At 38.3% G+C, this 12,905-nt stretch overlaps 1 protein-coding gene across 1 annotated transcript in view; it reads left to right on the plus strand.

Moving 5' to 3' along the window:
- COL21A1 (collagen type XXI alpha 1 chain) overlaps nucleotides 1-12,905 on the plus strand; it is a 186,268-nt gene that overhangs the window by 155,673 nt on the left and 17,690 nt on the right. The window contains exons 18-20 of the mRNA XM_075554963.1: nucleotides 1,697-1,741; nucleotides 4,725-4,778; nucleotides 6,151-6,204. Of these exons, the coding sequence (XP_075411078.1) occupies nucleotides 1,697-1,741; nucleotides 4,725-4,778; nucleotides 6,151-6,204 (153 nt within the window). The remainder of the gene's footprint in view (nucleotides 1-1,696; nucleotides 1,742-4,724; nucleotides 4,779-6,150; nucleotides 6,205-12,905) is intronic.

The following is a 12,905-nucleotide window of genomic DNA, read 5'->3' on the forward strand; positions in this document are numbered from 1 at the left end:
TGGGGTCTGAAGCCAGCCTTTCCTTTGCTCAAAAGTGTTTTAAATTCAATATCGTTGGCTAAATTAATGGCATTATCAATAGGATTACACTATGCCCCAGGGAGATGATTTATAATGATCTCTCATTAAAAAAAATCTGGATGCTTGTAAAGTGAATCAGAAACACATATATATCATAGATACATGAATGGATTTGGGGGTCTCAATTCTGGTTTGAATCCATTTATTCTAATGACTTGGTCCACCTTGATGCTCTTCCTCACGAAGAGAGGATTAAAGACATGGGTGTTCTAGCAAAATGTGGTGGAGAAGCCAGATGAGGTCATTTATGAGAAACAATAGCTTCTGGGGTCTTACAGACTTGTCTTCAAACAAGCAGCAATCTATGCGAAACATCAACTAAGTCCACATGAAAGAAGCACACTAACCGGTGGAATCCAAGGGCTGTAAATTATAAAATCCAAATGAGACAGAGGTAACAGTATTACAATTTATAATTTAAACACCTGGTTTGCAGAAAGCCATGGATGGGAGTGAAAGTCCAATATCCATTAACAGAGTCCCACATGGCTTAAACTTTGCTATCAGACAGAAATCATGATGAAGTCAATTATGGTGGAGATCCACCACAATTGACTTCATCATGATTTCTGTAGAGATAGTAACTGGATTGATAATTGCCTGTGGCATGACAGGGAAGAATGCCGGATGGGTAACTAACAACCAGCATAGGAAGTAACTTTTTCTGAAATTGATTTTGGTGGTGATTGCACAAATTTTAATATGATTGAAATATTAAGTTGTATGTTTTATGAAGTATTGTCCAATAAAACTATTAAACAAAGGAAAAAAAGAAATTTATACAGAGATACAAAGGCCACAAAAATGCTCCTCAGCGCCCAGCTCCCCTTCCCCCAAAAATAGAGCTTAGAAACTGAGTAAGATATAAATGAATTAAATTAGGATCATCACTGTTTTTGTTATCTAGGATCATTTGGGCATCAATTAGCTGACCATACTACAACTTTCCCCCAATAAATGTGCTAAATTTCTCTCCAAATTGATAGAATCATTTTGCACAGAATATTGCAGAAGAACTTGTACATTTGGTTTTAATCATGTGAATATTCCATTTTTCTGTCTCTCCTAAACTGTGGTTTTTATGTTTTGCATGATTGCAGAAGCAATATAATAATTTGGGGTAAATATAGCCATATTTTACAAAATACAAGTAGTGAAGTTTGGAGGAAACCATTTAGTTTTGGTGATTTTTAATTAAGACTATGGAATTGAGAGGCCCTTAGGAATGGTTGACTGAATTGGAATTCTCATTATTTGATGATGGCTGCATTTTTTATCATGCATAGTAAGGAATGTAGAAATAAGTTAAAACAGCCTTTATCACTTTATCACTTATGTTGATCTAAAAAAAGAATAAATATTAATTTCCTCATAGTTCCTCTTTTTAAAGAGTATTTAAAAATTCTAAATAATAGAATTCATATAATGGTGAATCTCTTATACATATGTTCTTTTCCCCAAAATTGGATTATTACACAGAGAAGGATTGCATTTTAAATTTGTATATTTGAAATTATTACATATAAGTTAAATTTCAATTATTATAGTTGTTCTTTAATGATATAATATCAGATTTTTATAATTTAAAAACTATGTGTTTCTCATATCTTTTTAGGGAATCCCAGGATTTCCTGGAAATCAAGGATTAATGGGACAGAAGGTAAGCATTAATGAGGGTTGAAAGTTTTGTTAATAGATCTGGTAATTAAAAGGGCAAAATGACAACACATCATTATCTTCGTAAGTTGTTGTTGGATACCATCATGTCAGCTCTGATGCATACCAGAATGAAGCCGGCCTGGCCCTGCGCCATGCTCACAATTGTTACCATGTGTCCCCTGTGTCTATTCACCACGACGAGGGCCTTTCTTCATTTTATCACTGTCTCTCTGCTTTACCAGGTGCCATGTCCTTTCCCGAGGACTGATGACATGTCCAAAATATGTGAAAGGAAGTCTCATCTGTTCTCCCCTCCAAGGAGCATTCTGGGTGTACCCCCTCGAAGATAGATTTGTTCATTCCTCTGGCGGGCTATGGTACTTCCAGTAACGTCTGCAAACGCCATGATTCAAATTCCTTCCTTCTGCAGTCTTCCTATTGGTTGGCTAGCTTTCGGATGCGTATGAGGCTATGGAAAATTCCATGGCTTGGATCAGGAGCGCCTCAGTTCTCAAAGTGACAGTTTTGCTCTTCAATACTTCAAGAAGTTTGGAGCAGCACAGATGGCTTCACTTAGGATACAGTTTTTTCCCCACATTCATAACAACAATTATTGATATAATTTTAGATGATAGTATTTTGACTTAACATGTTAATTGTTTACATTATTAATTTGGGGGTTATTTTATACAAAAACAAAAATTCACTGCCATCAAATCAACGTTGACTCATAGAAACCTTATAGGACCATGTAGAACTGCCCCTATGGGTTCCCAAGACTGTAACTTTTTACATGAGTAGAAAGCCTCATCTTTCTCCAGCACAGAACCTGGTCATTCGAAAGTGTTGGCCTTGCGGCGAGCAGCCCCGCATATTAACCACGATGCTACTAGGGTACAGGTACTGTGAATTAGGATTTACATTAATGCTGTAGTCCATTTCACTTGCTTATGGTTCACCCAACTTTCTGAAACTAATTGGGGAAAATTCAATTGCCTCCCCAAATAGTTTTTCATCTCTTTTTAGCATTTTTAATGCAGATATCTTGATATTAAGTTTTAATTTTTACTTTATGCCCCTTTCAATCTTTCTCAAAGACTATGCAATGTAAAGTTAATAAATATTTTACAATACAGAGGATATTATTTCATTATATACTAATTCCCATGACTACATTTAAAAATCTGCTGTCACTGTAGAAGCAATTTGGAGATAATACACAAACATATTTTATTCCTCTTTGGGTTTTTTCTACATTATAAATCTGATTTTTAATCTTTCATTCTCATTAATTATATTTATATGCTGGGTAAATATTTTGAAGGAAGGAGCTATGTATTTTGTTTTGCTTCATGCTTAACATCCTGTTTAACACATTAATTTTTTTGGTTGATTTTGGCCCACTGGCCCTTTTCAGAAAAAAGCAAAACGAAAAACATCAGCACCAAACTGGCAATGGAAATCTTCCATGCTATCGCCCACTATCCAGGGTGCAGTGCAGATACCTGTTCTTGTAGCCCCCTTGGATCATTCAAGTAGCTCTGCGCCAGGGCATAGTATCACTCACGTTGGGAAACACTGCTACAGTCTCTCAGTCTTGTGTCATTTTATTTTTAGAGTTGGCTTTGAACTTACTGCTTGATATCAATTAGTGGAAGTACTATAAGCCTACTTAAGGAATGACAAACTTTCTCAGTGGTTCTCAACCTGGGGGTCGCGACCCCTTTGGGGGCTGAGCAACCCTTTCACAGGAGTCGCCCGATTCATAACAGTAGCAAACTACAGTTATGAAGTAGCAAAGAAAATAATTTTATGATTGGAGGGGTCACCACAACATAAACTATATTACAGGGCTGCGGCTTTAGGAAGGTTGAGAACCACTGATCTAGATAATCAGGGTAGCATTTCAGCCCTCTTGAGAGCCTTCGGTCACCATCGATACTACAGATTCTTGCCAGATCCCCACTCCTGGCCAAACACTGGATTGAGAGTGAACTGTCAAAGCTCCCTCTCCCTCTTGCTCCCTGCATTCTTTACTTCTGGCAACATGTCTGCCAGTTCCAAAATTGTCATAAATATAACACAGACCCAGGGCCTACATGTGTCAATGTTTATGAAAAAATGAGAGATCTTTGAAAATCTATGCCTACTTTTATAACAAGCTCTGCCTCCAAAGGTGTCATTGATGTGATTGTTGGTGTTCGACATGCAGAGGACTTCTGGCAGTACCTAGTTAGGCAAAATTTGAGACACTCAAGTCTAAATTATGTCCCTATAATTTTCTTTATCAGTTATAGCTACCTAAGATGTATGATACTGATAAGATCATTAATTTTTTATTTTTTCAAAATAATTTTATTGGGGCTCATACAACTCTTGTCACAATCCATGCATGCATCCATCATGTCAAGCACATTTGTACATTTGTTACCATCATCATTCTCAAAACATTTGCTTTCTCCTTGAGCTCTTGGTATCAGCGCCTCAATTTTTCCCTTCCTCTCCGCCAGCCCCCTTATGAACCCTTGATCATTTATAAATTATTATTATTATGTGTCTTGCACTGTCTACTATCTCCTTTCACCCACTTTTCCGTTGTCCGTCCCCCAGGGAAGGGGTTATATGTAGATCCTTGTGATCGGCTTTCCTTTTCTACCTTTTTATTTTATTCTCTCGTCTCCCCAACTCTGTGCGAGTTGCTGGGTCTTCCTTTCCATCAGTAACTTTTTTTCTAACAAAGGTTTTCAGCTCGTAATTCCACAGCTTTTAGCTCTATTTCTTTAACGTGGTTGAGTCCAGGTTTTCCTGCTTTGCCTGGCTCCTTTCGTAGAGTGAGGAGAAGACAGAAAAGCAGGGGTGCCTGGGGCACTGCTTTTTATTCCCTAGTGCCTTCCTAGAAAATGACTGGAAATTCACAAATTATTTGAACAAGTTGGAAGTCTTATTTAAAACATAATTAAAATTTTATTTGCATTTGATTTTAGGGAGAAACCGGGCCTCCAGGACCACAAGGGAAAAGAGGAGTCTCAGGCTTGCCTGTATGTTGATATCATTATTATGGAAATAAGAGGATTCAAGAATGATGTTGCTAGGGTCTATTCTGTACATTTACATGGAAAGTTTTATGTATGTGCGGCTATTTTTATAGATGAACGAGTTCTCTCAAAAAGTTGTAACTCCCCAAAAGTTCAAGAAGCTTTGCTTTAACAAATAGTAAAATATTTTAGCTATTCATTAAAAAATACAGAGTACTGTGAATAAAAATTAAAATCAGTGGGTCCCCCTCCTCTTTTAAAAACTTAAACTATATTAAAAGTAGTCATAGTAACTTTTAAGAAAAGTCACTGGCATCAATGAAAGAATCCGGAGGAAAACCGTCTCGCTCCTAGAAAGGTGGGGCTAGGGGATGGCCGTAGTGATGTCAAGCGCTCCTTCAGAACGGATCGTTCAGCCTAACACGAAAGCTGCAGCTAGTTAAGCGGTTGAGTCTCCAATGATGGTAAACAACCCGCCATCTAAGTCAAGGGCGCTGGCTTTATTGAAAGAAACAGCCTTTGCTTTACCTCCTCAGACCCAGCTGATATAACAGAGGAACTCAAAGAGGTCCTGGAAAAGTTCCATCATCTTTCAATTCTGGTTCCCATGGACTGTCCTGAATTTCTTTGTGTCATCAAGAAATCTACTAGCCTCTGTACTATAAAGTACAGCTTTGCAGGGAAAACTTACTCTAGCGCTTTTTCATATTACAAAAATGAGTGTGAATACATTCAGAAAAAACAATTGTTTGGGAAGTTTTTAAATAGTGACCATGTTTTAAAAGTTTCGGGAGAAAAGGTCAATGCAATTTACTGTTGGAACTTATCAAATCTGTGTTTGCATGTATAAAATTCTATAATTGTTCTCTGCATTAATTGCTACAGAAAGCTATTGTTTTAATCTGTGAATCAAACTGACTAATTTTCTCTTTAATTAAAATAATTTGATTTTATGTTTTCAAATTTGTGACTTTTAGTTATGTAAGATGAATAAATAAAGGTGTCAATCATGTTGGTAAAATATATAGAGAATTTTTACATATGAATAAGTAGGAAAAATATCTGCTTACTGAATTCACTGTTTTCAAAGTTAAATTGAAGTGTTGGTAGCTCTCCATTTTGTGTTTAGTATTTTCCTGTCTTTCCATTTGTAGGTTATTTGAGCAACAGAATGCACAAGGACACTAAAAGTCTCCTTGCTATGTTGTACAATTGGATTCGTTTATTATTCTTTATTTGCACTTATGGAAACTTTTCCAATATCATACTATAGTTTACTGGGTTAATTATGGGAATGTGTCACTTGGAAATGGATCAAACATGTTAAGATGATTGTGTCTAAATTACTTTTGAAATTTTTCACTTAAAAATGTAGGGTTTGCTGGGAAGTGATGGCTCACCAGGTCAACCTGGAACCCCCGGATCTAAGGTAAATATCATAAGGAATTCAAAACAAATATACAAAATAACGACATAGAAATAAAATATCTTATTGTTTATATGCTATTCATTATTAGATATTCTTTTATTACTATAACATGTAATAAAACCAATTACATGCCATCTATTATTAATAATCATGTGCTAATAATAATTTGCATAACTAATAAATAAATATTATCTAAGTAAATAACGATAAATTTTACAAGCAGTAGAACCTGGTCTAGAATAACCATTCACGTTATTCTGCACAAAGTTTTAAAACTTGGATTTTACTTTGAGTTGTTTTCATCCTGTGGATGATCACGCCAAGGCTGGACATCTCAGGCAAACAGTTGGGAAGTCTCCCAAACTGGCTCACGTGTAGCGGTTTGTTTTACGCTAGAGAAGGACCGGCTACCCCCACGACTCAGCCCCTGCTCTACTCGCCAGCCCACGAGCTCTGAGAACTGCTCAGAGCTCCAGGAACCTTCGTGCCCAACCCCTGATGTCGAGCTTGTATAGCTATGATTGAGGACAGCTCTTTACCAGTTGTTTTGGAGGAATTCGTGTGGAATTTTTATTAGTAAAATGCTTTGTGGTACATTTTATTTGGCATTTCCTTCCTGTCCTCCTTCTCCTGACCCGTCTACCAGGTTTAAAAAAAAGGGGGAGTCAGGGAGGGGCGGAGGAGCAAGAATCACAAATTTAGGAAGTCAGATTATAGCATGGAACCTTTTTAGATACCAGTTTTAACCACTGCCTTTCTAACGATATAAAATTCTGTTCTAAAACATGACTAATTTTCTTGTTTAATCAGTGAGTCAAACCTAGTACATCTGGCTAGACTCAAGAAACGAGTCCCAGTTATTGAGTGAGTCGCATTGAACAATCTTTGAAACAGGAAGTGAGGGAAATGCTGTTTTGGAAGCTCTTGATAGTTGGCCAGACAGGTCCTAGGGAAAAGATCCTGGCACAGGGAATGAGTAGATGACCTAATCTATTCCGCTTTGAGTTTCTACAGTGTTTAGACAAAGAGACAGGATAAAATGCCCTGGGAGGCCAGCGAGTAGGAAAACAGCTGTCCGTGCACCAGCAGCGACGCTGAGAGTAAGGGAGCTCTGGCCATAGCAGGTGTGCATAGAGTTAGTATAAGCCTACATACAAGGTGAAATCTATATCATGAAAAAATGATACTCTTTGCTGAAGCACACAAATGTGCTTTGGTTGTGGGGCAAATCACTAAACTACCAGTTGGGTCCTTGCGTGTCCCCCTTACCTGCTTTAAATACATTGCTCCCAGGTTCAGGTAGATGATCTTCCCAGATGGAGGATAATTATTCTTGGGTGACAAAATTGAGTGATTGGGCTCACCATATATAGACTCTACAATTTCTCAAGGTCATTTTGTAAGAACATTTAAGATAATTTTAAATCTTTTTGGTAACAGACAAATTGGACTCTCTTATGGTTTTCTGGCTGTTTAAATTCTTAATAATGCAAATTAAAATTTCGCCAGCCTTTTTGTTTTTAAATTTATTCATTTTTAAAACTAATAGTCACATTATAGTTGGCTTACACTGAGCTAGAGGTCAATTAAATCTGCTAGGTTTCCCGCAAACATCTCTAGAACAATGCATTTGTGGGATCTACCATGTAATTATTGTTGTCAGTTGCAGTCAAATCAGTGTGTACCCACAGTGCCCCTGTGTACAACAGAGAGGACCACTGCCTGGTTTAGGGCCATCCTCACCAGCAGCCACTGTGTCAATCCATCTTGCCCAAGGCCACTTTTTCTCACCGCCTCTCTACTTTAAAATATTATATCCTCCTCTCGGGACTGGCTCCTCCTGAAAACATGTCGCAAGTAGGTGAGACAGAGACTCGACAACTAGGAGCATTCTGGTTGTACTTCTAAGGTAGATTTGTTTGTTGTTTATCGATTCTTGTTCAGTCTTCCTTATTCAGTGTTGGCCTTTCACATGCACACGAGACAACTGAAAACACCGTGGCTGGGGCCAGTTACCTTGGTTCTCAAAGTAATATCCTTACTTTTCCACACCTTAGAGAAGTCTTGGCAACAGATTTACTTCATCATGCAGGACATCATTTGGTCTCTTGGTTGCTACTTCCATGAGCATTGGTTATGAATCTAGGCAAGACACAGTCCTTGGCAACTTCAGTCTTTTGTCTATTTATCATGTCCAGTTGTGAGGATTTGTGCATTCTTCACATTGAATTGCAGTCCATACTGAAGGCTCTGGTTGTGGTCTTCATCGGCAAGCCCTTCAGTTCCTCCTTGCTTTCCATCAAGCAAGGTGGTGTCACCTGTCATGTAATTAGGTTCTGTCCATCTGGCTGGGTTGACAAACAATTCTTTCTGGCATCAGAGTTTCTTTATTTTGGTTGGCTCTCTGCTTTTTTATATAAAGCATTTTATTGGGGGCTGGTACAATTCTTATCACAATCCATACATATATCCATTGTGTCAACCACATATACACATTTGTTGACATCATCATTCTGAAAACATTCGCCTTCTACTTGAACCCTTAATATCAGCTGCTCATTTCCCCGACTCCCTCCCTAAGTCCCCTCCCTCATGAACCCTTCATCATTCATAAATTAGTATTATTTTGTCATATGTTACACTGTCTGACGACTCCCCCTGCTGTCCATCCCCAGGGAGGAGGCTATACGTAGATTCTTGTAGTCGGTTCCCCCTTTCTACCCCACATTCCCCCCACCCTCCAGGCATCACCACTCTCACCACTGGTCCTGAAGGAGACATCTGTCCTGGATTCCCTGTGTTTCCAGTTGCTGTCTGTACCAAGGTACATCCTCTGGTCTACATTTACTAACATTTAGTATTTTCATCTTATATTTCCAAATTAAATTGGGATATTTAGCTCATTTATATAATATAAAAAGAGTAGGGAAAAATCCTAAATAATAGTAGGCAAATTAGGCTCAGTAAATAAATCTAAATTAACATAGCTAATCATTGAGTAGCTAAGGCAAATGGAAGAAATGGTGATGTCGAAGAGATGCACAGGTAATTTCAAAGGGCAGCTGAAGAAGACAAAATCAACTACCATAATAAAATGTGAACAACCCTAGAGTTTTAAAACCCCAAAGGAAGAATAAGTTCACCATATATTATAAGGGGGTTCACCACCAAAAAACCCTGTTTTTATTCTCCAAGCTACATATTTAATTTTTTTAAGTAACCTTATCTCCTTCACAGTACTCTCCACCTTTAAAGTACTCTTGTAGACTGAAGGGACTAAGAAAATAATCAAACCTTGAATTACAAGAGTCTATGGGAAAAGTATTGAGTGAAGCACGAAACATCAAGAGAAGATGGAAATAATACAGGGTTGCAGTACCAAAAACCTAGTCTACATTCCATTTCAGGTGATAACATATGAGCAAGAACAAATGGTACTGAAGGGTGAAGTTCAAATGGACTGAAAGTATTAGTTACAAGCAAGCCTCCAGAAATTGATGAAATACCAATTGAAAGGTTTCAACAAGCACTGGAAGCACATACTCATCTAGGCCAGAGAATGTGGTAAACAACTACTTGGCCATTTAACTGGAAGAGATACATATTTGTACCCATCCGGAAGAAAGGTGATCCAACGGAATTCTCAAACTATACATCAATATCATTGACAACAGTAAGATTTTGCTGAGGGTCATTCAACAACAACTCTATCAGTACTTTGATAGGGGATTTCCAGAGGTTACAGCCAGATTCAGAAGAGGACTTGGAACAAGGGATATCATTGCTGATACCAGATGGAACTTGGCTGATCAGGTAATACTAGTAAAATGTTAACTTGTGTTTTATTGACAATGCAATCATATTTAACCATGGGGGCCATCATAAGCTATGGAACGTGGATCAAGAGGCAGTTGTGTGAAAAAACAAGGGAGTCATGGCTGGTTGAAAATCAGAAATGTGTATGTCCTCTCACCACACAAATTCAATCTGTATGCTTAGAAAATAATAAGAGAAGCTGGGTTATATGAAGAAGAATATGGCATCAGGAATGGAGAAAGGCTTAGGAACAACTGAGATAGGTAGTTGGTACAACCTTGCTTGCTGAAGTCAAGGAGGACTTGAAACACTTGCTGATGAAGATCAATAACTTCAGCCTTTAGTATGGATTATGAGTCAATGACAAGAACACTAAAATACAACTGGAACAATAGGTAACATCATGATAAATGGAGAAATGATTGAAGTTGGCAAGGATTTTGTCATTTGGGATCCATAATCAATGCTCATGGACATAACAGTCAGGAGATCAAACAATGTGTTGCATGGGGTCAAACTGCTACACAAAGATCTCTCTAGCGTGTTGAAGAGGTACTTTGAGGACTAAGTTGCACGTGGCCCAAGCCATGGTATTTTCAGATGCCTCATATGGGTATGAAAGTTGGATGCTGAATAAAGAAGACCAGAGAAGAATCTATGTATTTGGATTATGGTAATGATGAAGAATATTGAAAATTCCATGGACTGCTGAAACAACCAACAAACCAGTCCAGCAAGAAGAATGACCAGACTGCTCCTTAGAGAAATGAATGGCAAGACTCTGTCTCACGTACTTTGGGCATGCTGTTAGGAGAGATCAATCCCTGGAGAAGGACATCATGCTTGGTGTGGCATAGGGGTAGCTAAAAAGAGGAAGTTCCTCAAGGACATGGGCGGACACCGTGGCAACAACAATGGGCTCAAGCGTACGCACAATTGTGAGCATGGTGCAATACTGGCAGTGTTTTGGTCTGCTGTGAACAGGGTCACTATGTGTCGGAAACGACACCATGACACCTAACAACAGCAAATAAAATTAGGCTAGATTGACACAATTGTCATGTAACTTGAATAAGACTTCTCACCTCTCTGTGTTTCTTCTTAATCAGTATTAAAAAGGGAACATTAAAAAAACCTAAAATTCTATGGTTCAATGATGTCACTAAGAATGTAAAATTACATGCACACTCTTCCCACTTAAACCACCTTGTAAACTCTTCAGAAGATAAAGATGAGGTTGGTTTGCTTAACTTACATTTGAACCCCACTTGACTGATGATTACCCCCCTTTAAAAAGTCATACTGATCTTAGTATGGGTGTTTACCAGCTACTGTGCTGAGATTGCGGACATCAAATCAACGTTGTCTTGCTCTCCAAGTTTCGATCTGTTAGAAAAAACTATGCCATAATCCTGAAAAACAGCAGAAATGTATCGCGTTTTTGCTCATACTACTTCAAATAAGCCAGTCAACATAGTGAAGCTACTCTTCGTTCCTGCAGTTGCATGGTGGAGGTATGAAGTAGAACAATGGTGAGGAGTCTCATACCATGACTTCAGCTTATACTGTATGGAGACCTAATGCTAATCTCCGAGGATATGAATCTCTTCCCTTGGACAAGGAGTAAACGACTTTAAAAAATGGCTTCTATACAAAAGTATAAAATTGCTTTTTACACTTGAAGATTCACTTCTTTGCTTGAAAGAATTTTTCTTCATCAACAAGCTTAATTTATATAGGGTTTATATTTCAAACAATTGTACAATTGAAAATGAAAAGAGATGCCATTTTATTCTTATTTTGATTCTCAATAAGACTTTTACTCTTTTTTTAAAAAAATCATTTTAAGTGGAGAGCAAATGCTTGGAGAATGATTGGGGCAGGGAATGTGCAGATGTGCTTTATACAATTGATGTATGTATATGTATGGATTGTGATAAGAGTTTTATGAGCCCCTAATAAAATGTAAAGAAAAGAAAAGAGAAAATAATGAGGGCAAAGAATGTACAGAGGTTCCTTATACAATTGACATATGTATATGTATGGATTGTGATGAGTTGTATGAGCCCCTAATAAAATGTTTTAAAAAATCATTTTATTGGGGGCTCATACAACTCTTATTACAATCCATAGATCAATTGAATCAGGCATGTTTGTGCTATGTGCTGATCACTGTGATCGGTTCCCCTTTCTCCCTTCCTTTCCTCCTACCCTTCTGGTCTCACTATCCCCACTCCTGTTCCTGGATTCTGTGTGTCATGAGCTCCCATCCCTTTCTATACCTGTGCACATGATCCGGTCTAGTCTGAATTGGGAAGAAGCTCTGGGGTCATGGTATTGGGGAGTGAGGAAGCCTCAAGGAACCAGAGGTATATAGTGTGTTTCATTGATGCTTTACTGCATCCTGGTGACTCTTCCCCTCCCTGTGGCCCCTCTGTGGAGAGATTGTTCCACTGTCTACAGATGGGCTTTAGATTTCCGCTCCAGCCCTCCTCGTTCTCAACAATATGTTTTTGTTTGTTAGGTGTCTGCTGATGCCTATTACCCGATCCCTATGCTTCCTAATGGTTGCACCGGCAGTGCGCTTTTTTCATGTGGACTTGTTGCTTCTCTGCTGAATGGCGGCTTGTGTAACTTCAATCTTTTAAGGCCCCAGACACTATATCTTTTAAAGCTGGGCACCATCTGCCCTCTCCACCACATTTGCTTATGCATCCACTTTGTCTTCAGCAATTGTGTTGGGAGGGTGAACATCTCAGACTGCCAGTTGGTTAGAACAATGTGTTCTCGTATTGATGGAGGATATGAGCAGACGCCGAAAGTCCATCCCCTACCTCAGTGTATTGCCATATAAATAATATGTTCATGGGGCACTACCTCTCTTT

The sequence above is a fragment of the Tenrec ecaudatus genome, chromosome 7, assembly GCF_050624435.1.
Source record: "Tenrec ecaudatus isolate mTenEca1 chromosome 7, mTenEca1.hap1, whole genome shotgun sequence".
Classification (NCBI taxonomy): Eukaryota; Metazoa; Chordata; class Mammalia; order Afrosoricida; family Tenrecidae; genus Tenrec; species Tenrec ecaudatus.